General features: G+C 63.4%; 1 protein-coding gene across 4 annotated transcripts in view; it reads right to left on the bottom strand.

Moving 5' to 3' along the window:
* Positions 1 to 24,620, bottom strand: part of KCNT1 (potassium sodium-activated channel subfamily T member 1) — a 95,146-nt gene that overhangs the window by 35,473 nt on the left and 35,053 nt on the right. For 2 of the 4 annotated variants that reach the window (XM_063696866.1, XM_031014420.3), the window contains exons 3-10: positions 10,181 to 10,260; positions 9,316 to 9,415; positions 5,880 to 5,936; positions 4,512 to 4,560; positions 2,749 to 2,808; positions 2,416 to 2,490; positions 2,265 to 2,348; positions 1,087 to 1,181 (exon numbers count right to left, since the gene is read on the bottom strand). In XM_063696866.1, the coding sequence (XP_063552936.1) occupies positions 1,087 to 1,181; positions 2,265 to 2,348; positions 2,416 to 2,490; positions 2,749 to 2,808; positions 4,512 to 4,560; positions 5,880 to 5,936; positions 9,316 to 9,415; positions 10,181 to 10,260 (600 nt within the window). Of the gene's footprint in view, positions 1 to 1,086; positions 1,182 to 2,264; positions 2,349 to 2,415; positions 2,491 to 2,748; positions 2,809 to 4,511; positions 4,561 to 5,879; positions 5,937 to 9,315; positions 9,416 to 10,180; positions 10,261 to 17,684; positions 17,727 to 23,892; positions 24,097 to 24,620 lie in introns of those variants that run through there. The other 2 variants (XM_019034038.4, XM_055349850.2) reach the window with 2 other exon arrangements.

Raw genomic sequence — 24,620 nt, 5'->3', positions numbered from 1 at the left:
GGGACCCTCACTGCCCAGGAGACTGAGCTGTGCATCACCTGGTCACCAGGTGAGCCCCGCCCTCCTGACAGCTGGGTGGCATCAGGCCCTCAGCCCTGCCCATCTGTCCCCAGGCTCTGCCGGAGCCACCTCCTGCCTGACGCTGGCTGACAATGCAGCTTGGCCACAGCATGGCGGCCTCTGTTCACGGCGAATTCCCCGGAGCCTCCCTGCCTGCCGGGTGGCTCTCTCCTAGGTCCCTGGAAAATTCTCTGGGAGCAGAGGATGCAGGGCTGTGTCATCAGCGTGGGCTTGGGTGACATAGCGGTGGCCCTGGGGTCTGGCCCTCTACCCCCATCTCAGAGCCTTGCCCCTTTACCCACCACACTCAGGCCTCTGCCTGGCACAGCCAGACAAGCACCCAGGCCTGAGGCTGCGAGGTCTAATGGGCAGGGCTGGGGTCACCGCCAGGTCCCAGATGCTATCCTCATGGATGCCCCAATCTGCCCACTGAGCTCTGTGTCTGTCATGAGGAGCAGTGGGGGAAGGGAGGCGGGAAACGCAGGGCACTCTCCCTCCCCCAGGGCACAGTGCTTGCCTGACCTCCCTGCCTGGGGACAGGAAGTGGTGACCAGGCCTCGCTGGGACCCAAGGCAGAGCAGCAACATGGAGCCCTCCGCGGGGACACAGGCAGGTGGGCACAGTGGGCATGCTTGGGTGGGCTGGAGGCCCTCGCAGCTCTGGGCACCCCCACCTTTACCCTGGCTGCCTCCAGACCCTGCTTTCAGCTGGGCCTCAGCCAAGAGACCCCACCTGGCCTAGGGGCCAGTCCCCTTCTCTACGTCCATGGCATAGACCAGGAAGCCAGATCTGGGTATCTGTCCTTGGAGGAGTCGGGCTGCAGGGCTGCTCGTGTACTGGGGACGTGGGCTTGGAGCTGCCTCCTGACCTCAGTCCCAGCTTGGTGGCCCGACACCCGCAGCCCAGGCACTGTGGCCTTTTCTGCCCCCTGATAGCTTGGACATCTGTATCCCCTCGCCCGGCCCTGCTTGCCTCTCGGGCCCTCCCCAACGTCCTGGGGTGCTCACAGCGACGGCCGGCACTCACCCCGTGAAAACGAGGCACAGCAGGGTGCAGAAGAGGATGAGGACCTGGTTGGACATGGCCGACTGTGTCCGCAGGATGGCACGGTGGAAGTCATTCTGTGGAAGGAGTGGTGGCTGTCAGCGGGCAGGGACTGTGGACCCCGCCAGGAGCCAATGAATAGAGACTAGAAGGACAGTGGAAAGCAGACGGCCCGGCCACACCTGCGTCTCGGCTGAGGCCCACGGGGCAGCCTGTACCTGGCCACACCTGCGTCTCGGCTGAGGCCCACGGGGCAGCCTGCACCTGGCCACACCTGCGTCTCGGCTGAGGCCCACGGGGCAGCCTGCACCTGGCCACACCTGCATCTCAGCTGAGGCCCACGGGGCAGCCTGTACCTGGCCACACCTGCGTCTCGGCTGAGGCCCACGGGGCAGCCTGTACCTGGCCACACCTGCATCTCAGCTGAGGCCCACGGGGCAGCCTGTACCTGGCCACACCTGCGTCTCGGCTGAGGCCCACGGGGCAGCCTGCACCTGGGTAGGGCACCCCCTCTGCTGTCCTCTCTCAGGACGGGTCCCCATCTTGCCTACATCCCCGGGAATGAGGCTTAAGTCTCAGGTCAGAGGGCTGGTTAGTGTGCAAGGCTTGGACCCAGCATGGTAATGCTGATTTACCACTGGGGCAGGAATGGGGGCTGTGAGTCAAGGGGTCTGGCTTGGAGAGGGTGGGCTCCTAGGGAACCGACCACTGCCATTCACGTGACAGGGACCATGCTGAGACACTCAGAGCAGGGCCTGCCTGTGGCCCCGTGGCCCAGGTTTCCTGAGATGCTCAGCACAGGGCCTGCCTGTGGCCCCGTGCCCCCGGTTTGCATGTGGCCTGGTGTTTGTGGCCCTGGTCCTCGTGGCCTGGGTTTGTCACACCCTTCACTTTGTCCCTCCTCCTCCTGCCAGCCATTTCATTTCCAGGCTTAGGAAAAGCTCTGGGATTGAGTTTCTTCCTGGAAAGAGGGCATTCGGGGCTTGGCTTGGATGTTTTCCAGGAGCAGAGACAGAGTTTCTGCTGCCCTGGCTTCCCGGTCCTCTACAGGTCACGCCAGGGCCGGGGCGTGGCAGGCTACGTCGCACAGTGTCTTCCAGGGCCGGTGAGGCTGAGGGTGGCCCCCCCAGGTCCCAGCTGCACCCCCCGCCCCGGCTTACAATCATGTTTTCCAGCGCGTGCTTGGCCAGCCAGCAGTTCAGAAAGACGGGGATGAACAGGTTCCGCAGCGGCGGCCAGAAGATCTGTGAAGGGGACAGGTCAGGGCTGGGGCTCCAGGGCCCGCACTCCTGGCAGCTGGGGCTCACCCACCGTGATGATGAAGGGCAGGGTGTTGATCATCTCCAGGACGAAGGACACGCGGAAGATCTGCTCCCAGATGTTGCCCTGGGGCCAAACGGGGGGTATCAGCGGGGGCGATGGAGGGTGGGGGTGGGGCCCAGCAGGGGAGGGGCAGGGTGGGGAAGAGGGCGAGGAGCCCACCCTGGAGGTCAGTGGATGAGGCTGGGAAGTGTGGGGAAATAGGAGAGGGTGGGGAGGCGGGGGAGGGTGGGGAGGCGGGGGAGGGTGGGGAGGCGGGGGAGGGTGGGGAGGCGGGGGAGGGTGGGGACCCCCTGCGAGGTGCCATCCCGGGCAGGCACTCACTTTGTAGCTGAGGTAGATGAGAAGCATCGTCTCCAGGAAGCTTATTATGGCCACGATGACCTGGGAGTCAGGAAAGGGAAGGAGCTCTGGAGCAGGCTGGGGCTGGGGCTGGGGCCTGACCCCACACGCCTCGCGGGCAGGTACCACACAAAGCCAGGTGTGTGTCTGGGGTCTGCCTTGACCCTCACTCCCGTGTCAGGACAGTCTTAGCCACCAAGGCCTTTGGCTGACCCCCGCCAGGGCCGAGGGCAGATGGAGTCTTGAAACCATTGTCCTCCTGGGCCGCCCACTCTAGGCCCAGGGTCGGGTGGAGGGTGCAGTGGGTGAGGCAGGACGCTCAGGAAGACACCAGAGAGCGGCTATCCCGCTGCCCTGGTGGGGAGGGAACGGAGATGGAGGCTCAGTGGACCTGGTTTTCCCCACGGAACCTCTCTCAGCGCAGGCATCTACTGACCCCTCTGGAACAGGATAGGGGTGGGTGTGAGAGACCCTCTCTGGTCTCAGATGGAGACATGGGACCCAGTCATGAACTAGGTCACCCACCCAGGAGCCAGCCAGGGACCTGGCCTGTGCACTCTCCACCCCAGAAAAACAGCAAGGACACAGATGGGTCTGCGGAGGGAGACATTCAGGTGGTGAAGCAGACAGAGGGGGTCAGGAAGTCCTCAGGGATCCCTGGGAAAATTGTGTGGAGAGCAGTAGAGCCTGGGTCGGTCCTCAGCACTCACTGAACCTGGGACCCCTGCTTACTGAGCCTGGGTTTGTCTTCAGCATTCACTGAGCCTGGGTTCCCTACTTACTGAGCCTGGGTCTGTCTTCAGCATTCACTAAAGTCTGGTTTCCCTGCTTACTGAGCCTGGGTCTGTCCTCAGTGCTCACTGAGCCTGGGTCCCCTGTTTACTGATCCTGGGTTTGTCCTCAGCATTTACTGACCCTGGGTCAGTAAATGCTGGGTTTGTCCTCAGTGCCCACTGAGCCTGAGTCACCTGTTTACTGAGCCTGGCTTTGTCCTTGGCATTCACTGAGCCTGGGTCCCATGCTTACTGAGCCTGGGACTGTCCTCAGTGCTCACTGAGCCTGGGTTTGTCCTCAGCATTTACTGAGCCTGGATTTGTCCTCAGCATTTACTAAGCCTGAGTCAGTAAATGCTGGGTTTGTCCTCAGTGCTCACTGACCCTGAGTCACCTGTTTACTGAGTCTTGGTTTGTCCTCAGCATTCACTGGGCCTGGTTTCCCTATTTACTGAGCCTGGGTTTGTCCTCAGCATTTACTGAGCCTGGTTTCCCTGCTTACTGAGCCTGGGTCTGTCCTCAGTGCTCACTGAGCCTGGGTCCCCTGCCTACTGAGCATGAGTTTGTCCCCAGTGCTCACCGAGCCTGGGTCCCCTACTTACTAAGCCTGGGTCTGTGCTCAGTGCTCACTGAGTCTGGGTCCCTGTTTACTGATCCTGGGTTTCTCCTCAGCATTTACTGAGCCTGGGCCAGTAAATGCTGGGTTTGTCCTCAGTGCTCACTGAGTTGGAGTCACCTGTTTACTGAGCCTGGGTTTGTCCTCAGCATTTGCTGAGCCTGGGTCCCCTGCTTACTGAGCCTGGGTCTGTCATCAGTGCTCGCTGAGCCTGGGTTTGTTCTCAGCATTTACTGAGCCTGGGTATGTCCTCAGTGCTCACCGAGCCTGGGTTCCCTACTTACTGAGTATGGGTTGGTCCTCAGTGCTTACTGAGCACCACTGCAGTCGGGAGGGGGGCAGGGTAGGGCACTCACCTGGATCGCCCACAGTGTCATCTTTCTCTCCACCCACAGAATAGGAGCCCTGAGAAGAGAAAGGAGGCAGCACAGTAGGGCACCACAGCCACTAGTGTCCCCCAGCCACCCTGGGGCTGGGGCCATAACCATTGGCCTCCACTGGCCCCAAGCATGTGCTGCTCACTGGGGCTGGACCAAAGGAGCCTACCTTGCCTTTGGAGGGGACCATAAGGAAGAGGGAAGGGAAGGTTCCCCAAGAGAGGAGGACAGAGCAGGACTGCAGCAGGCAGGCCCCCCAGGAGGTGCTTGTGAGGCCAGGGCCCATGGCTGAGTCCCCATGGAGCCTTGGCCTGCAGCCCACGACACTGCCAAGGGTGGCAAAGCTTCTCCTCTCTGGACATGACGGGCAACAGCAGCCTGGGCCCCAGACTGGGTAGCCTGTTTTTTTCACCTGGGTCCCTGAAGCCAGGCTCCCATGAATGTCCCTAAGAGCAGGGAGGTCGGGCTATCTAACCCACAGCCCCCTGGGTTTCCCCGAGTCTCAGTTCCTCATCCATAAACAGGCAGGGGCATGGCTGCAGGGGGACATCTGCTCCTTGCCTGATGCGGACAGGGGCTCAGGCACTGGGGACATGCCTTGCAGGGTCTGGGGACAGGTCTTAATCTCTGGACCAGGCACCCCAGTTGCCCCACAGTCACCTCCCACTGCCTGCCCGGGGCAGCCGCCTTCCTTGGCCGTAAGATGGTGAACTGGAAGAGAAGCCGCCGACTCACTGGGAGACGGGCTTCCCTGCATCTCTCACTGGGCTCAGGAAGAGCGTGTGTAGGCTGTGGAACTGGCTGGGAACTCATAATTCTCAAACTGCTCCTCTTGAAGGGGACATTCCCAGCATTGACCACAGCCAGGGCTAAGGGCACATGTGTCCTGGGGAACCTGGGTGGCTGCTGGGCTGAGGCTGGGCATTATCCCTCAGGGACCAGGCAGTGTGAGCCTCTGCCCATCCCACCCCTCCCTGGTCCCAGGCCTCTGAGCGCCTGGCTATTGGGAGCTGGAGTGGAGACTCATCCCACCCCACCCTGGCCCCAGGCCTCTGAGCGCCTGGCTATTGGGAGCTGGAGTGGAGACTCATCCCACCCCACCCTGGTCCCAGGCCTCTGAGCGCCTGGCTATTGGGAGCTGGAGTGGAGACTCATCCCACCCCACCCTGGTCCCAGGCCTCTGAGCGCCTGGCTATTGGGAGCTGGAGTGGAGACTCATCCCACCCCACCCTAGTCCCAGGCCTCTGAGCACCTGGCTATTGGGAGCTGGAGTGTGGACTCATCCCACCCCACCCTGGTCTCAGGCCTCTGAGCGCCTGGCTATTGGGAGCTGGAGTGTGGACTCACCAGTTGATCTCGGAGGACGAGTCATTGAAGGAGTAGTTCTGCTTTGGGCAGCCCCAGCTGTGGAGAGACACAGCGCTGGCCCAACCTTGGCCCCTCCAGCACCACTGCAAGGACTTGCTGCCCGAGGGCTTCCACGGGCTCGGGTTCATGGGGGCCTCCTACTCACCCACCCGGGGCTAACCCCCACATCAGAGCTCTAACACCTGGGAGACAAGGCAGCCTGCCCCCTCCCCGCCCACTGCGGAGATCCTGCAGGAGGGCCTCTAACTGAGGAATGCTGGGCTGGCCTCTGCTCAGCCCAGCAGGCAGGCAGCGAGGGTACATCCCACATCTGCGGGACTGGGGGGTAGCCCCGACCCAACAGCAACACACTGGTTCTGCCTGTGCTGACAACAGGCTCCCAGGGAGGGGCCCTACATGGCCAGAGAGAGCATGTGGGAACACTCAGGGCCTCCTCAAGGCCAGAGCTGCCTTGAACAAGGCTGGACGGTGTTCAAGAGACAGGGAGAGGAAGCTCCTATCCCCAGGTGCTGACTCCAAGAGGCATGTCCCTAAGCTGCTTCTGAGGACAAGCGGCCCCCAAGCCACCTGGAACCAGCTGCTGTGACAGTGACCAGGGCAGGGCCAACAAGCTAGCTTTGTCCCAGACCATCATCAATGCCAGGGTCGCTGACCAAGGAGACCTCACTGCTCACAAGGCCCCGGGTGATGGCCAGCTCCTCTTGTCTTTTCTTTCAACTGACCCACTTTCCCCTGATTTTTAATGGGGTTGTTGCAAACTAAGTGCCCACAGAAGTATCTGGACATCCATCTATCATCCATCCACCCATCCATCTTTCCACTCACTCATCCATCCATCCACTTCTCCATCATCCATTCACTAATCCATCCATTCACCATCCATCCCTCCATCCATCCACTCATTCCTCCATCCATCCACTCATCCATCCATCCCTCCATCCATCCACTCATCCATCCATCCCTCCATCCATCCCTCTATCCATCCACTCATCCCTCCATCCATCCACTCATCCATCCATCCCTCCATCCATCCACTCATCCATCCATCCCTCCATCCATCCCTCTATCCATCCACTCATCCCTCCATCCATCCACTCATCCATCCATCCCTCCATCCACTCATCCATCTATCCATCTACTCATCTGTCCATCCATCCATCATCCATCCAGCCAGCCATCCATCCATCCATCCAACATCCATCCACTCATCCCTCCATCCTTCTGCTCATCTCTCCATCCATCCACTCATCCCTCCACCCATTCACACATCTCTCCATCCAACATCCATCCCCCCACCCATCCATGCATCATCCATCCATCATCCACCCAGCATCCATCCATCCATCCATCCATCATCCACCCATCCACTCATCCCTCCATCCATCTATTCCATCCATCCATCCATCATCTACCCACCATGCATCCACCTATCCATCCATTATCCACCCATCCACTCATCCCTCCATCCACTCCATCCATCCATTCATCCATCCATCCGTCCGTCCGTCCATCCGTCCATCATCCACCATCCATCCAACCATCCATCCATCATCTACCCATCTTCCCACCCCCATCCATGTCCTGGACGCTGTGCTAGGGGACGGGCAGTGAACACAACAGACTTGGGCCCTGTGGGGATGTGAAACCAGAAGCCCCAGGGGACCCTGGGACTTGGGGTGGGGAGTGACCTAGGAAAGTAGCTTGAGAGTCAGTCAGGGCCCAGTTCTCCTTCTCAAACTATCCTAGTGGGTTCTGCCCTCTTCTGACCTAGACAAAGACAGGAGGTTCGTTCTTAGGGGAGGGAAAGTCTCTGGCCTGGGGATGCCAGGCCCCCCTGTGACGGGGTAACAGGTGAAAAGGGGGATTGAGCAAAAGTTTACATGCATGCCTTTAGGTCCCCAGAAGCCAGGCTCCCGGCAGTCAGGCCTTCCCCTCCAGGGAAGAACCTGCTCTGCGCAGCCAGAGAGGGGACCAGCATGCTGGCAGGGTTCACCCCGATGGCTGGATGGTGACAACCACACCACACACGTGGCTGCAGAGCCCCTCAGCACCTGAGCACTCTTACGCAGAAATGGCACCAGACATTTGAGGAAATCTACGGGTATGAAAAAATCACGGCCCAATGTGAGCTCGGGAGAAACAGGCCCAGCAGATGGGGAAAGCGTGAAACAGGAAAGGACTGGAGACACCATCCTTGGAAGGACATTCAGAGAAAGGATTTCTGGAAACCAGGAGGCAGGACAGAACAAGTGGACGAGTGAACAAGGGAACGAGGCAGGAGAGGGGAGAGAAGAAACAGGACACAGGCCGGGCGTGGTGGCTCACGCCTGTAATCCCAGCACTTTGGGAGGCCGAGGCGGGCGGATCACGAGGTCAGGAGATCGAGACCATCCTGGCTAACATGGTGAAACCCCGTCTCTACTAAAAATACAAAAAATTAACCGGGCGTAGTGGCGGGCGCCTGTAGTCCCAGCTACTCAGGAGGCTGAGGCAGGAGAATGGCGTGAACCCGGGAGGCGGAGCTTGCAGTGAGCTGAGATTGCGCCACTGCACTCCAGCCTGGGCGACAGAGCCAGACTCCGTCTCAAAAAAAAAAAAAAAAAGAAACAGGACACAGAGCGCAGCATCCAAGTGCCAGGAAGCCCGAGAGAGAGGCCTGGGGTTGGGGGCTGGTCCCCAAAGACATGACTCAGGACAGTCTGGCACCGAGGGCCGCGGGCCCTGCTGATGTCCCCTGGGACCCACACAGAGGTGAGCAGGAGTTGCCAAGGCACCCTGGGCACAGAGTAGGCCCCAGCAGCTGCCACTTCTCGAAGCAGCAACAGCAGAAGGAGACAGAACAGGACTCAGAGAGAGCAAGTTCCCACCCACCCTCATGGCGGCTGCTGCGAGGCTGGTAAAGACCTGACGGTGCAGATCGCTGCCCCCAGCACCTCTCCCAGAAGTCCCTGGAGCGTAGGCCCCAGGACGATGGGCCCTGGGGAGGGGACTCCTTGGGACCCAGGAGGGGTAGAAGACACCCCCAGAAACAGGTAGGGGCTTTCCCCAGGGGGACTGGGCGCCCCCTTCCCTGACCTGCAGAAGCTCAAGTGAGCACAGAGACACTTGTGGGGGCAGGGAGGGACTTCCTAGATGCTCCAGCCTTTCCGGGGACCTTCTGGGTCCACTAGTAGCTAAGGGCACAGCTGGAAGTCTACGATGGGGACCCTTCTCCCTACGCTGAGCCGTCTGCGGGAGTCTGGGCACCGAGTCCTTGGCTTTTTCCATCCTGGGACAGGCACTGGGGAAGGAAGGACTCCCCAAGGCCCCAGGCACAGGGGCTCCCCCAGGGACGCCATCAGCTTCTGTAACGGCCCAGTGGGAAGGCTCAGCCCTGGGACCCGGGACCCCTCCCCCGGCCGCGCACGTGGCCCACCATCCGATGCCCAGGGCCGGGTCGTCGAGCAGGACGCGCACGATGTAGAGCAGGCAGGTGAGCAGCTTCAGGGAGAAGTTGAACAGCCGGATCCTCAGGCCTGCGGGGAGGGCAGTGGCCTCAGGGCTCTGACCCAGTCCTGGGCTTCGGGGAGCAGGGCCTGCACCCGGGTCTGGCTGGGCTCTCTGGATGGCCCCAGCTGGGCTCCCCTCCCACACCCGGGCTGCACGCAGAGCTCTGTGTGCCCTGCGTTGTTTGGGGGCTGATGCTCTCGGGTCAGCCTCCAAGAGGCTCTGTCCCTGGCCCCACCTTACAGGTGCCTGAATTTGGGGTGCAGGGGATTTCTAGAGGCCACTCCACTTCTTGGAGGACAGGATGGGGATTGGGGAGCAGGCAGGTGAATGTGGAGCCCCTGGGGAAACCCCCCAAGTCCTCCCCTGCATCCCTGAGGGGGGCATGATGCCAAGCTCTGGCTGGGAACGGGGCAGGGAGCTGTTGGGGAGGGTGGGGCTGTATGGAGGGGTGGGAGTCAGGGCGAAGCCACAGGGGAGACCTTGCTGGCACCTATGGATGGTCCTGCCCCACCCAGCCTGGTGTCCAGCAGGCAGGACGGTGTCCCCACAGGTCCTGCTGGAGAGGCCCTGGTCTCAGACAGTGTGAAGCTAAGAGGGGGCTACCCTGTGCCCCACTCACCATGCAGACCCACCCCCACCCTGCTTCCAAATGCCCCCGCAGCACTCAGGTGGCTCCCACCCCATGGACTCCTCCCTGAGCTCACAGCCCCAGCCTTCGCCATCGCCAGGCTTGCTCCCGGCGCCCTCAACACCTCCCTGCATGGGAGTGGCCCTCCAGGCACCCCACTCACTCGATCTTTGGTTTTTGATGAAGAACAGCTTGAGCCGCTCCTTGAAGGTGTTCTCGTTGACGTAGAACTCCACCTGGACCCTGAAGAAGCAGAGAGGGGCATGGAGGCTCAGGGCCAGTGGGGACTCAGGCTGGGGACACGCTGGGAGCCCCAACCTGACTGACTTCTTCCAACTTTCCAACTGCAGGAGTTGAGAAGTCAGGGCCCAGCAGGGCCACTGCCTCCACCCGAGACCCGGGAGGGCCCTGGGGTCCGTCACACCCAGCAGACAGCCGACCCAGCCTCGGCTCCTCTGAAGATTCCTCCCCACACCCCTGGGCACTCGCTGCTGTGAGTCTGGGCCCTCCAGGCTGCCCTGTTGGGGCTCAGGGTGCGGCACTCACTCCACACACCCTCGCCCAAGCCTCCGTGGGTGCAGGGCACCTGCCAGGAGGTAAAGTTGCCCATATGGCCCTGGGCATGGTGCTCAGGACACTGCAAGTGCTCAGAACATGCCGTAGGACCTGTGTCATATAGGATGTCCACAGCTGATGGTCAGCTGCTGTGTCTGGAGGCCACTGGTGGCTGTGCTCCAAGGCTATGGGCCACTGCAGCCTCAAGGGCTGTCAGGGAAGATGGGCTGGTGGGAAGTGGTCATCCCTGCACCCACCTCGCAGGCCAGCTGTGGGGCCCCTCCAGCCAGCGCCGCTCCCCTTCCCTCAGGCTCACCTATGGCCCCAGCCACTGGTTCCCAGACACCCCTCAACCCCCATGCACACCACTGCTCATGGGGCCTACCACCCAGCCCTCTGGCCTCCAACCAGGCCCCGGTGGTCCTGAGAAGAGACCACAGTGTGCCAGTTGCCGGGGGTGGCAGGTGGGGTGAGGTGGGGTGGGGAGATTGCGTGGCTCACCTACCGTGGCCACCTGCATGACCCAGGCTGGCCACCAAGAGTAGGATGGAGCCTGGGGGTGGACGGCTGCTGCCCCCCACTGCCCCAGCCTTGGACGCAGGGTCTCCTGTGCCCGGCTGTGCTGGGATGCGGGCCAGGCTAGGCCAGGGTTTAATGATCCCCTGAGAGGAAAACTCCAATGCTGCCAGCCTGCAGGACAGACAGGAGCAAGACCCAGAGCCAGGGTTCCTGCAGCAGGCATGGCCGTCTCTGGGAAGGGGGAGCACATGTCCCCCTAAACGGCCCGTGCTCTGGGGTGCTGGGCTGTCCTCCATGGGACCCTCGGCTGCTCCCAGCCATGGCCGCTGTGCCCTCCATGACGTCTGCTCCTATCAGTCGGCTGCCTTAGCCCTCCGGTGCTGCCTCCGGTGCCTGGCCTTGCTCCCTGGGGTCACAGAGAGGTGCCCCGCCTCCCTCAGGGATGGTGTGGGGGCAGAACACGCAGTCCAGTGAGCTCCTCAGCATGGGCCCCCTGCCCAGTGCAGTGCGAGGGCCACAACACAGTAGGGCAGACAGACAGGGGAGCCTGGAGGAAGACTTGTGCTGCCTGGAAAGATCCTGGACGGCTGCGTGGAGGAGGCAGCATTCAAGCAGAGGTCCCAGGGCAGCTGTCCAGAGGTGGGGGGAGGTAAGCACCAGCCCAACCCCTGTTCCTGCCTCAACCCCTTCCTTGTCACCGTCCACAAGGGCAGGAGGCTGGGACACCCAGTGGGTGGGCTGTGAGCCTCACCTCCCCTCTGAGCAGGCACTGGCTCCTATCAATCGAATCTGAGAATTTGATGTCACTGCCTGGCCTGGGGCTGGTGACTCCAACATCTCCAAAAGTGAATAAAATATTTGATGTTTCCCAAAGCTCACAACACTCAAGGTAAGTGATGTGGACCAGGTGTGTGCAGCAGCCTTCGTGGTGGGGCTGCTGTGGGGCGGGCGGGAGGGGCCTTGGTAGAGTCCCAGCACCTGCCTTGATCTGCCCCAGTGGCCACAGTGGCCTCTGCTGGTTACAGAGCTCAAGAAGGGGCCAGGGGCCGGTCACAGTGGCTCATGCCCATAATCCCAGGACCTTGGGAGGCAGAGGTGGGAGGATCGCTTGAGGCCGGGAGTTTGAGACCAGCCTAGACAACATAGTAAGACCCCCGTCTCAATAAAAAATAGCCAGGCATGGCGGCACGTGCCTGTAGTCCCAGCTTCTCGGGAGGCTGAGGCAGGAGAATCGTTTGAACTTAGGAGTTTGAGGCTGAAGTGAGCCGTCAACACGCCACTGCACCCTAGCCTAGGTGACAGAGCGAGGCCCTGTCTCAAAAATGAATAATAAATAAATAAATGAAATAAGGGTCCAGGGTCCAGGAAGAGGCGTGTGGCTCTGGGTGCCCTTGCCCCATGCTGAAGAGGAGGCTCAGGCCAAGTCCTGGGGGCAGGCTTCTCACCCCACCGGGCATACTCAGGGCTTCTGGGGCCAGGCAGTGGGACAAGCCTCCCACAGACCAGTGGCGTCTGAACCAGTGCTAATGGGGGGTCAGTCTGCCCCCAGAGTGCCCCATCATGCCCTGCAACCCCTCAGCGCAGACAGCTCTGCTGTGTCCCCCAGCCCCTCCTCCTGCCTCACGCCTCTCCTCTGTGTGCCTGGAGCCCTGGCTGGGGAGGCCCCTCCCTGCGTAAGTGTCTCTTTTGGGGGGGTCTGTCCGCCGTCTTTCTCTCTGAATGAGAGGCTCAGACAGGATGCTGGAGGTCCAGGCTGCGCTGGGCCTGGTCTGGCCATGTCAGGGGGGCAGGCAGGGCTGAGGCGGGAGCTGCCCCCGGGGGCTGAGCCCAGGGTCTCCTAAGGCCCTCCTCCCCTCACTGCCGGTGGTACTCAGGGACCACCGGGTCCTAAAAGCATGGAGCTTAGGAACCCACCCTCCCTGCCTCCCCACCACTGTCCCGCCCTCCATGGCAAAAGCCTCAACTTGCTCCTACTACCTCCCACCCTCTCCTCTCCGGCAGGAGCCTCACCATGCCCTTCACGGTGACCAGACCCCAGAATCTCCTCTCCTCCCTGGGCCTCTCAGCATGGCCTCCCCGAGCTCTGTTTTTCTCCCCTCCGCTCCGTTCTCCTTGGGGGACCCCAGGGCTGGGCCACAGGTGCCTCTCTCCCACCCAGCCCGGGAATTAAGTGCCACGCTGGGGTGACTTCCCAACTGGCTCTGCTGGCAGCCGTCCAGCCCCATTCTACCCTCTGGCATCCACCAGCTCCCACTCCCCGAGGCAGAATTGTCCATTCCTGATGGCACCAGGCCAACCATCCCCCACCAACCTCAGACTCCTGTACCCTCCCCTCCCCTAGACCAGAGCCATCAGCAGGTCCTGCAGCTCTGCCCTCAGGATGTTTCTTCCCTCTGACCTCCCTCCGGGCCTGGGGCTCCTGCCTGGCCACTCCTCCTAGGCGGGGGTGCCCAGCTCCGCCCTGACCATCGCCCCACACTCCGCTCCAAGGCAACACCCAGCCAGCTCCATCTCCCCAGCCAGCTCCGGTCACACCCCCAACCCTCCATCAGTCATAGGCCTCCAAGGAGCTCCTGCTCCTCCCTTTACCTCCCCGTGGACCTGGTGCAGCTGGACCTCTGGGCCTTGGGCCTCTGCAGCTGCCTGGCAAGACCACGAAGCCAATGCGTCCCCCTGGGCTCCCCTTGGCCTCCACAGCCAGGAAACAGAGAAATGCAACCCTGCCCATTGCCAGGACCTCACTGGCTTCCGGACAGCCAAGTTCCTCCCCAGGCACCGTGGGGTCGAGGGATGCTGGTCTGGGACTAGTGCCCCCAGCAGCTTCTCTTTGAGGCCCCTTGACCTCCTCCTGGCACCCCAGAAACAGAGCACTGAGCCCCCCTTAGGGAGAGAGCCCAGCCAGACCCTGGTCCCCTCACCGAGGGGCTGTGGGCCCCAATCTGGGTAGCCCCCATGGAGCTCAGCGGGGAGTGCCCACCTGCACAGACGGCACCCTCCACGTGGAGGCAGAGAAACGCTGGGGCCTGGCAGCCTCCCTGAGAAACTGGAGCCTGCAATGCCAGAGACATTAATGAAGCCTCCTCTGCTTTTAATTTTTAATGAACTGTGGCCGCCCACTTCTCCTAGCACCACCACAAAAAGGAGATGAAAACGATCCATTTTCCCCTGCAGTGTATTTCAGGTGACTGGTGGGATCTATCTTCACGAGTCACGCAGCGGCACCTGGGGAGAGAGCCTGTGGCTGCAGAGGCCTGGCTGGGGTCAGCTCCAGGCCGACCTGGCTGGTGTGGACTTGCCGGGAGAGAGCCTGTGGCTGCAGAGGCATGGCTGGGGTCAGCTCCAGGCTGACCTGGCTGGTGTGGACTCGCCGGGAGAGAGCCTGTGGCTGCAGAGGCCTGGCTGGGGTCAGCTCTAGGCCAGCCCGGCTGGGGTAGACCCGCCTGGTGGTTCCTGCCAGAGTGGCCCAAGCCTCCTTGCTGCGGCAGAGGTTCATGGACCTCTGGTCCATGAGGTAGCCTGGAGGGCTCCGCTAGCTCCTCAGAGTCACAGCATGCTCCTGGCCCGGCAGCCAGAGGCCCAGGGCTGAGACCCAGTGAGCCCTGTGAGGCTACACGGGCCCTGCCACTCCTCTGCCCGGCTGTTCCCCTCCACCTGCCAGCGCCTGGGCCTCCTCCCTGGGGAATGGGAACCAGGACAGGGAACAACTGCCGGGGCGTCCCGAGGACAGCGGACAGGTGGAGGAGCTCTGTCTGTGCTGAGATAGAAACAACGGCCTCTGTGTCCCAGGCTTCTCTTGGGACGACGCCCTTGCTCACAGGCTCCATTGAGAGGCTGCCCCGGTGCTCATCTGGGGGCCAGCACCCGTCTGCTCAAACCATCAGGACCCACGTCAGCCAAAAGAGACAGCGCAGGCCTTCGACTCACCGTGGCTCCCAGGCTATGAAGCCACAGGTGTGGACCACGGGCAGAGGCGGGACCCCGGGTGGGGCCACGCTCTCCGCTTCCTGTCAGGGCCCGGCCGGTGGGAAAGCAGGGGACCCGCTCATGGCAAGTTGCTCCCAGGAGCTGGGCATGGGCTCGGTGGAGCGCCCTGAGAGGTGGGAGATGACCGAGAACTCCCGTGGGGAGCCGCCCGCAGGGCTAGGAAGAACCTGCCTGTGAACGCAGGCTCCCAGGACAATAGGCAAGGATGGGGCAGAAGAATCTACTTCCTGTGTCCATTCTCATCCACTCATCAGTTCACTCATTTGTTTATCTGGCAAACAGCAAGTGGGAGCTCATGGCAGCATCCGTCTGGGAACATCGCCATTCCCAGAGTCCACACCCGGCAGCGGGTGCTGTATTCCCGGACCTCCGGCCACGGGTCCCGACCCCCACCCTGGGAGGCGGGCTCAGGGCACAGCCACACACTCGCCACAGGGGGCCGGGCCCATCTGACCTCTGCCAGTCTGCATTTTGGCTGGTGGGGAGGACGGGGCACACCAGGGACCACCACTGCCCACGGCCTACAGCCCAGGAGCAAGACGCAGGGCCGGTGGGACTCACGGGCATGTGCGGGCAGGCCTGGCCAGGGGGTCCCAGACGCAGCAGGGAGCCTCAGACAGTCCCTTGTGCACCCCCTGGGGTGAGGCCTTGGTCCCTGAGGAATCCACAGGCCAAACCGTGGCCCTGGGAGAGCCGTCAGCGGCGCTGGCCCATGGCAAACAACTGGTCCCTGGCATCGTGAGGACAGGCAGCTCCTGGCCAGCTGCGTCCCTACACGGCTGAAGCCCGCTGTAGCCCCCCGAGGCTCCCCGAGGCCCACGCTTGCCCCAGTCACTCAGCAGGTCAGAGGCAGTGCCAGGCCTGGGTCCTTGGGGCTCCCTGTAGCGGCAGCAGGGGAGTCTGTCCCCAGGTGGCGGCTCTGCCCCAGTCCTGCAAGGCTGGTGTTGAGCCAGGCCTGGGCCCCGTGTGTACCCATGCCCACTGCCTGCCTGTGCCCAGGGGCTCACGCCACTGCTCTGCCTGAGGAGGCCCTTGTGCTGCAAAGGGGCTCTCATGGTGCCCACCCCCACACCAAGACGGGACCCTCTGAGGCAAGTGCCGGCCGCCCTGTGACAAATGGGGTCGGCAGAGGCCGGCAACAGTTCTCCCTGCTGACCGGCAGGCCAGCTGCAGGCTGGGGGACTGGCCTTCCAGGGATTCCTGGCAGGTAGTCATACACAGATGGCCATGCCGGGAAGCTCCACACCAGCTCCAGGCTGCCAGGCACACGCCTCGGGGCCCACCATAGCCCTGCACTCACATGGGGCCGAGGTCCGAGCTGCCTCTCTCTGGCAGTGGCTGGGTGCCGGCTGGCTCTTACGCAGGTGCCTGGGAGCTCCACGCAGGCCTCTGCCCCCAGCACCAGGCAGGCAGGCAGGAAGAAAGGGCAGGCTTCAGGCCCACTGCCAACCCTGGGGCCAGCTATTCTGAGCCTGGACAGAGCATCTGATAGGCCCAAGGGCCCAGAAAGGGCACACACATGGCTCCGTCCCCCTGGGGTCCCTGTTTTGACACCCTTGGGCCTCTGGGGCCCCCCCATAGCTTGGCCAGGGGCCCAGGTGAGGCTGGCTCAGGGCTGAAGGGTGAGTCCAGCTGGGCCTCCAAAGGTCCAGGAACATCGGCTGTGTCCAGACCGTGCCACGGCGGCACACACTATAGCCTCGGCTGCAGACGCATCCATTTCCTCCACAGGTCTGAGACCTGACTCCTCGGGAGCCTGGGGTGGGGCCAGGAGAACCCTGGGTGGTGGGCACGCCTTCTGTCTCACACCCGTCACCCTCTGCACCATGGGGCCCCAGGCTGGGAAGATAGAGGTCCGGTGGTGGCCACTGGCCTCCCAGCCTCCAGGAATCTTTTGGGATAATAATAGGTCCCACCATGGGTGCCGGGCAGCCCCTGGATGCTCAGCAGCCGTGAGTGCTGAGTGCTCGGTGGTTTCTGCTGCTGGTGCCGTGCATGGAACAGTAAGCCTGGGGCCCCTCCTGGAGACCGCGCTGAAGGTGGATGGCAGCGGGGGGCTTCCCAGGAGTGCGCAGGGCCTGGCTGCCCTGGCCTCAAAGCCTCTTCCATTTGACCTACATCTTAGCTGAAGTCAGGAAGCACCACCGGCAGAGCCCCGGCGGCTCAGTGGGGAGTGGCACAGCCTCCGAGAGCGCATCCCAGCTCCTGGGAGCTCGACCGGCACAGGCAGCCAAGGTGGGCTGAGCCAGAGCCCAGGCCCCAGCAGCTGCCTGCCTGCCTGTCCCTGGGAGGCACCATGACAAGGGCCCCTGCTCTGCCATCCACCTCTCCTGAGGCCATGGCCACCACTGCAGGGGCTGCGGACCACCCACCTCTGGGGAGCCCATTTCCCAAGTTCAGGCTCCTCTCCAAGGGGGCACACTGACTGTCCTGTCTCCAGCCCCAGCACCTGGGACCCAGAGGCACCAGCGGGTACTGGGAGGTGCCGGTGGCCCTGGCCCAGCTGCAGGGGATGCTGGGTTGAGGGGACCCCCCAGAAACAAGGGCTCTCACACCTCTAAGAGCCCTTGTCTGCCACCAAGACAGTTCCTCCCTTGCAAAGCACTTACTGAGACAGGGAGGAGTCCAGGCTGAAATCTTCTACAGGAAGCCTGGGGACACAGAGGGGCATCAACCAGAAGGCAGCAGACAGATGGACGGATGGAGAAGGCAGCAGACAGATAGACGGATGGATGGAGAAGGCAGTAGACAGATGGAGAGCCTGGGCTCTGGGACCAGGCGGGGCACAGACACGCAGGGAGGCTCTGGGGGGCCCGGACCTTTGGCGCCCCCGGGCACGGGAGAGGTGCCTGTGGGAGGCAGCCCATGTGCAGAGCCATGTGGGGGCACTGAGCCAAGCCTGGCCCCCTCAGGGCCCGAGAAAGCAGCACAGCCCGCTTGGGGGTCCCCGCGCATGCACCCTCCTGTGCCTGGGCCAGATGGGGGGGTGACAACCGCACTCGAGGACAGGGCCACCCTTCAGCCACGCAAGCAGGTGACGATGCTTTGGGCACTCGCCCTGGCCCTGCTCAGCACGAAGCCAGCCCAGGCCCCATGTGTGGTCCCCAGCATCCAGAAGCGAGCGCGGTGAGCTCCACTTCATGCCGAGGTCTGCGAGGCTGTCCCACTCCCCAACCCTACACGCAGACCAGCAGGTGAGGCACCCGCCAGCCCTGCCCCAACCCTACACCCAGACCAGCAGGTGAGGCACCCGCCAGCCCTGCCCCAACCCTACACCCAGGCCAGCGGGTGAGGCACCCGCCAGCCCTGCCCCAACCCTACACACAGGCCAGCGGGTGAGGCACCCGCCAGCCCTGCCCCAACCCTACACACAGACCAGCGGGTGAGGCACCCGCCAGCCCTGCCCCAAGGCTCCCTGCGATAGGACAAGCCAGGGCTCAGAGCTGATGCCTCTCAGGGGACCTGGACACACCACCCTTCACCACGCCAGCAGCCACACACCTGCTACCCCTTCAGCCTGGCCCCAGGCAACCTGGCCCCAGTTGTCCCAGACTGGCCAGCAGGCGGCTGACACCAAGGTGGTTGCAACCTGCACTGGATTCGGAACTCGGAGAGAGAGGCTGATGGGAGCTGAGGGCTCCGGAGGGCCGGCCTGGTGGGGGGCTGGGCAGGGTGGGAGTGCCGAGGGTCTTTGCCTTCACTGACTATGTGCCTGTCCTGGACCAGCTCCTCCTCAAAGGACTTCAGAGGGACCTCTCTCTTTTAATCCTCAAAACAACCATGTTTTCAGAAAAGAAAACAAAGGTTCAGAGAGGACCATGGTCTTCTGAGGCCACACAGGCAGGAAGGAGGAAGCCAGCCTGGGGTCACAGGCACACGCTCACCGGCCTACGCCAGGCCCTCCGGGTGGGCAGGTGCCCTCCTGGTGCCCCTAGCCCTAGCAGCTTCTGGTCCCTGGGGGAGGCAGAAGCTGGACACACCCCTGGGAGGGCCGAGGTCCTGGCTGGGCATGGTGGCCGGGCCAGCAGCTCCACACGGAGCAGGCAAAACCCCAGGCTTGATGGGGCTGATCTTTGGGTTTGCTGGGAGCTTCTGGCAGATTCTGCGTGTTTGTCCGGCTCAGGTTCCCTCTCGCTGGACCCTCGTGCTGCCCAAAGCTCTGAGCCAGGGCAACAGCTGTGTCAGAGGCTGGCAGGAGCCTGGCAGTGCCTCAGCCCATGGCAGCAGGTCTGCCTGGCCTGTGGGTCAGGTCCGGCGTGGCCAGGCCCTGGCTGGGCTCCTCCCTGCTGGGGCCCACTGTGTCCTCTCTCCCAAGTGCTCCCTGGCCGCGTCCCTCTGCATCTCCCGATATAGCCCTAGCTGAGTGTCTACTGAGCTGCGCGTGGGGCCTCCCATCTACTCTGCCCAAGGCCCTGTTGTCTGAGTGTTGAGAAAGCCACCACCTGTCAGACGTCCCACAGCCTGAGGCCCAGGACAGCCGTCCCCGCTGATTTTGGAAGGGGCCATCAAGCACATGGGTAGAGGATCCACCCAGGGGCTCCCAAGGGGAGGACAGCGGCCTGTGGGCAAAGGGACCTGGGGCTTTGCTGGCCTGTGCAGAACCCGGCTGAGGACTGGAGCTCTGTGCAAACAAGGTCTGTCGGCTGCACAAACCCTGCCAAGTGAACTGCAGGGTGAGGGGTGGGAGGGGAGGGGAGGGGAGCTGAGGAAGCTCGGCCTCTATCTGCAACATCCAAACCCACGGTGGTCCAGGAGGACCCTGATGCTCGCCTGTCCCAGCGGTTGGTGGCCTGGGTGCCACTCAGCATCTCTGCCAGCCCTAACTTAGCTGTTGGGACCAAGTGGTGAGGGCCTCATCCCTGGGCCCACCCACCTCCCATGGCCGGGCTCGATGTCAACACACGAACAGAACCTGCACCCGAAGCCGTCACCTCCCTCCCGTGAGAGGGTCTCAGCCCTGCTTAGGGCAGCAGTGGTCAGTGGAAGGATCTGGGCTTAGCCCTGCTTCCCTGCTGTGTCCTGCAGAGCCTGGGGCTGGGGTCGGGAAGGAGCCCAGGTGAGGAGGGGCCATCCCCACTTGACTTGTGCCCATAAGGAGCAGTCTCAGCTGCCAGCCTCGAGAGGGAGGGACCCTCTGGGCTTTCTAGGAGCCCCTCTGGGCTGACTGGGGGAAGAGTGGGGTGTCCCTCTGCACCCCACAACCCCAAGTCCCATAAGATGCTTCGGGGAAGAGGGGGTTCCCTGCTTGGGGGAGTTTGGGAGCCTCTGTTCTAAACCTGGGGAATGCCCAGAGCACAGCCATCCTGAGAGCTGCCAGGTCCCGGCAGGGTCCCACACGCAACAAAGGCACCCCCTTATCTCGGGCGGAGTTTTGTCCCCCCCAAGCTAACATGCTGAAGTCCTGACCCCCAGTATCTCAGCACGTGGCTGTGTTTGGAGACGAGGCCTTTAAAGCCGTCATTAAGGTAAAGTGAGGCCATGAGGGTGGGCCCTAATCCCACAAAACTGGTGTCCTTATAAGAAGAGATGAGGACACAGACACACACAGCGGGACGGCCAGGAGAGGACACAGGGAGAAGGTGGTGTCTACAAGCCAAGGGGAGGGGCCTCAGGAGGAACCAGCCCTGCCCACATCTTGAGCTCAGACTTCCAGCCTCCAGGACTGTGAGACAATAAATGAGGTACGGGCCCAGCAAACACCCCTGAAAGACAGGGCCTGGTGTCCCCCGAGGGCCTGGGAACACAGCCCCACCCCTGCGGCTGGGCACTCCCTGTGCACGCTCCTGGGTCAAGGATAAACCAGCCGCTCAAACAGGTGCATTCTAGGGTGGGGGAGAAAGAGCGCAGAGCACTGTGTGGAAAGAAGATGCGCAGCCCGGAGGGGGGCAAAGCCAGAGGAGGGCGGGGGCACCTCAGGGGTGACGGGACCATACTCAGGAGGGGCCCTCCTGGGAGAGAGGCCATCTGGGGCAAGCTCCAAGGGGGGCTTCAGGCCCAGGGGAAGGGGTGTGCCGAGCCGGTGTGAACACCATGAAGAGGGTGGGGCGCCGGGCGTGTGCCCGGGGTGAGGGGGGCATGGAGGAGCAGCCAGGTTCTTGGAGAGGAGAGGGGCAACCATGAAGGTCTGGATCTGCAGGGGAGGGAGGTCCTGGCAAGGGTGTCCGGGGTCGGGGGGCTCAGGGGACCATCTCCTGAGCCAAGGAACATCAGGGCGAGGGGCTTGGGGCAGGGCCGGGGCTCTGTGTGCCACAGCTGGACTGACAGGCCTGTGGCTGCCACAGACACGGGGGTGCTGGGCACAGCGGCACGAGAACTGGACCACACTAGACCTCAGGCTGTGTGGGGGCCTCAGGCTTGCTCCCTGGGGTCAAAGAGAGGTGCCCCACCTCCCTCAGGGATGGTGTGGGGGCAGAACACGCAGTCCAGGTGAGCTCCTCAGCATGGGCCCCCTGCCCAATGCAGTGCTAGGGCCAGAAGAGTAGGATGGGGCTGGGGGAACGGCCCCAGAGAGGATGTGGGGAGGGGGCTGTGTTGGTGCCTTAAGTCAGGCATGAGGCTGGGAGGCCCCAGCTGGGAGGGGCAAGGCCGCCTAGGTCCAGGGGTGGTAGGGACACAGAGGGGCTCAGGGCCTCCTGACGCAGCGGGGTCTCACTGAGAGGCCCTGCCCCCCCATTGGGCACTTTTACTCAAAAGCTTTGCAGTGATGGTCTCCTGACCCCACCACTGAGGCCACGCTGTCTAATCAGCTCCCAATCCCTCCCCAGCCTCACACAGGGGAATGAGAAGGAAGGAGGAGACCCCCGGAGCTCAGGGTCAGGGGAGCTGGACTGTGTGGGAGGAGGGACAGACGTCAGCCTGCAGCACCCATGAGTGGGCACAGGGTGTTAGGGGAGCTCTGGGCAGGGGCACCAGGAGCAAGCGCCCTCTCCCCACGCCTCCTGTGGCTCAGTCCCTGGTGGGCAGTGGAGACCTCTCCTCTGCGTCACTGTCTTCTCAACAATGAGACAGGCAGAGGCTGAGAGGGCTGAGGGAGCCCGGACCCTGGCTGGCCCATGAAGGCAGCTCAGGCCTGCAGGATGAGGCAGCTGCGGGCACTGCGACCCCCCAGCTCCCTGGGGCAGACCACACCTGCCTCTCGGCTCTGGCCTCGCCTGTGTTTTCTGCGAGATCCACACTCCAGAAGAACAAACCTACCAAGTCCTCCTCTGCTCGGGAGCCTGCCCTACTCATCTCAGCACGAGCCCTGTTGTGTGAATGCTCCAGGCCCAGGGGCTGCTCACCCCAGCTGGGCAGCAGCTCCATTACCTCTGCTCTGCAAAAGGAGGCTATAAGGACTCTGCACCTTAGGGGCTGCCGGGGGATGAGCGAGGCCACCCATGTGAAACCGTCAGCACAGTGCATAGCCCACAGGGCTGGGATGAACATGCGGGAGGGCTTCCTGGAGGAGGTGGGCCTAGGCTACAGCTCCCATGCTGCACTGCACTGCGGGCTCAGACGCAGCCTGGGCAGAACCTGCTATCCCTATGGGCCCTGCAGGAACAGGGATGGGGCAAGGAACCTGCCCCTTGAGGGCTGGCTGTAGCAGGGCTTCCAGGATCACTGCCCTCCCCCTTCCCCCCACGCCAGCATCCAGGAAGAGGAGGGGGAGGGGACTGTGGTCCCCAGGGCCTTGGCCAGTGCTCGCCTCCCTGGCGGAGGCTGCCCATTAGCTGCAGGAGGCTGCAGCCAGGCGCTTGACCTTAGCCTCAACAGCCTCTTCTGCAAATGGGACTAAGCTGGGCAGTGCCCCCCAGGGCTGCTATGAAGAGCTAGAAATGGGGGTGCGGGGAGGGGCCCAACAGCCCACGGCCAGGTGGGAGGGGCAAAGGAGAGGCTCCTGGGCACCCTTGGCCCTGCCATCTGCCAGGCCCTGCTCTGCCAGCCCTGCCCCCCAGCCCTGATGAAACTTCAGCCCTCACTGCTTCCGCTACCTGCCCATCTCCCCATGCTCGTCCCGGAAGGACCAGCACCCCCAGGAGGCCCCGGCTCTTCTGTCCCGGCCTGGCCTGCACCTCTCTCTCCCAGGAACAGGTTCCATGCCCACGACATGTGCCCACACCAGGCCAGGTCTGATTCATCCTCATTTCCCCCGCAGCATCTAGAACGGCTCCTGGCACGGGAAAGGTGCTGGCTAGGAATTTGCTGCTGCAGATGGGGCCTTGGTGTCCTCATCCGTGAAATGGGGGTGCTGTGTCCCACCCTGAGCTTGTGGAAGAGCCGAGGAGGGGTAGGCGCTGCTCCACCTGCCCAACCATCCCCAGAGGATGGCCACCTGCACCCCACCTGCCACAGGCACCAGACACCAGCCCAAGCATACCCCACAGCGGGGCTCCCCAGGCAGCCTGAGCCCTGTGTCCCAGCCCCGACCTGCTGTGCAGGCTTCGGCCTCACTCACCTCTGGGGTGGGGACACGGATGCCGGCCCTGTCTCCCCCGAAGTGGCGCTGGCACCAACAAGATTGGGGCTCCTGTGGCACAGGGCTCGGGTAGGGGCCCCCAGTGCCTGGCACAGAGCTGGGTCCACTTCCTCCCTCCCCTGCAGTCTCACCTGCAGCCCCGCCGTGTTCAGCCTCTCAGTGGGGGGAGTGGGGGGTCCCGCAGGCTCTCAAAGGCTGGAGACACGGCAGGAAGCAGGGCGCTGTGGTGGGCTTAGGAGGGGAGACCCTGGCCTCCCCCCTTCCCCGGGCTGCAGGCAACGCAGGTGCAGCCCAGCCAGCGCAGCCCGAGCAGGATGCAAGCGCGATTTGCCAAGCGGGGTCCCAGGCCCGCGCGCCCCTACCTCTGGCCCACGTCGCTGCCCACGGAGCCCCCGCCGCGGGCCGGCAGCAGCGGGCTGAGCCCGTGCGGCTCCTCGGGGGCTGCGGCGCCGGCTGGGGCGCCCCCCGGGCCCGCCTTGCCCTCGGACGGCGAGCGCGGCAGCTTGGCCCGCGCCATCCTGCGGGAGCGCTCGGCGCGGCGGGCGGCGGGCGGCGGGTGGCGGGGGCGGCGCCGGGCGGAACCATCTCAGCTCGCGCCGCGCCCTCCCCGCGCCGCCGCGCAGTGGAACGGCCGGGAGCCGGGGCTGGGGGGCTGGGGAGGGCGGGGAGGACTGCCCGGCTCAAACCACCGCCAGGACGCCCCATGGAGAAGGTTCAAGCACCCGGTGGCCCTGCGGCTGCTTTGGCAGAAGCCAAGCAATGGTAACAATGACAGTTGCGCACGGTGGGAGGGGAGCAGCCGCGAGGGCTGGTGGCCCTGGGCGCCCACCCGGGGCGGCAGATGCTGGAAAGGAGCCGGAGTCCCGCTTGGCAGGGCAGGGTCCTCCAGCCGGCCTGCGGACCAGGCCTGGCGCTCAGGATGGCCTGCCCAAGCTGTGCCCACCCCTGGCCCCCAGCCCTGGTGTGGGGTGGGTGTAGTACTCTGGCCAGGGGGGTGATGGCTGAGTTTGCCTGTCCTCACCAGGGTCCTCACCCCCCAATTCCTACCTCCAAAGCTGTCAGGGCACAGCCCACGGGGGCACTCCGGGAT

This window comes from Gorilla gorilla, chromosome 13 (genome assembly GCF_029281585.2).
Source record: "Gorilla gorilla gorilla isolate KB3781 chromosome 13, NHGRI_mGorGor1-v2.1_pri, whole genome shotgun sequence".
Lineage (NCBI taxonomy): Eukaryota > Metazoa > Chordata > Mammalia > Primates > Hominidae > Gorilla > Gorilla gorilla.
The sequence above is the reverse complement of the archived record's forward strand: the minus strand, read 5'-3'. Positions and strand labels throughout refer to the sequence as shown.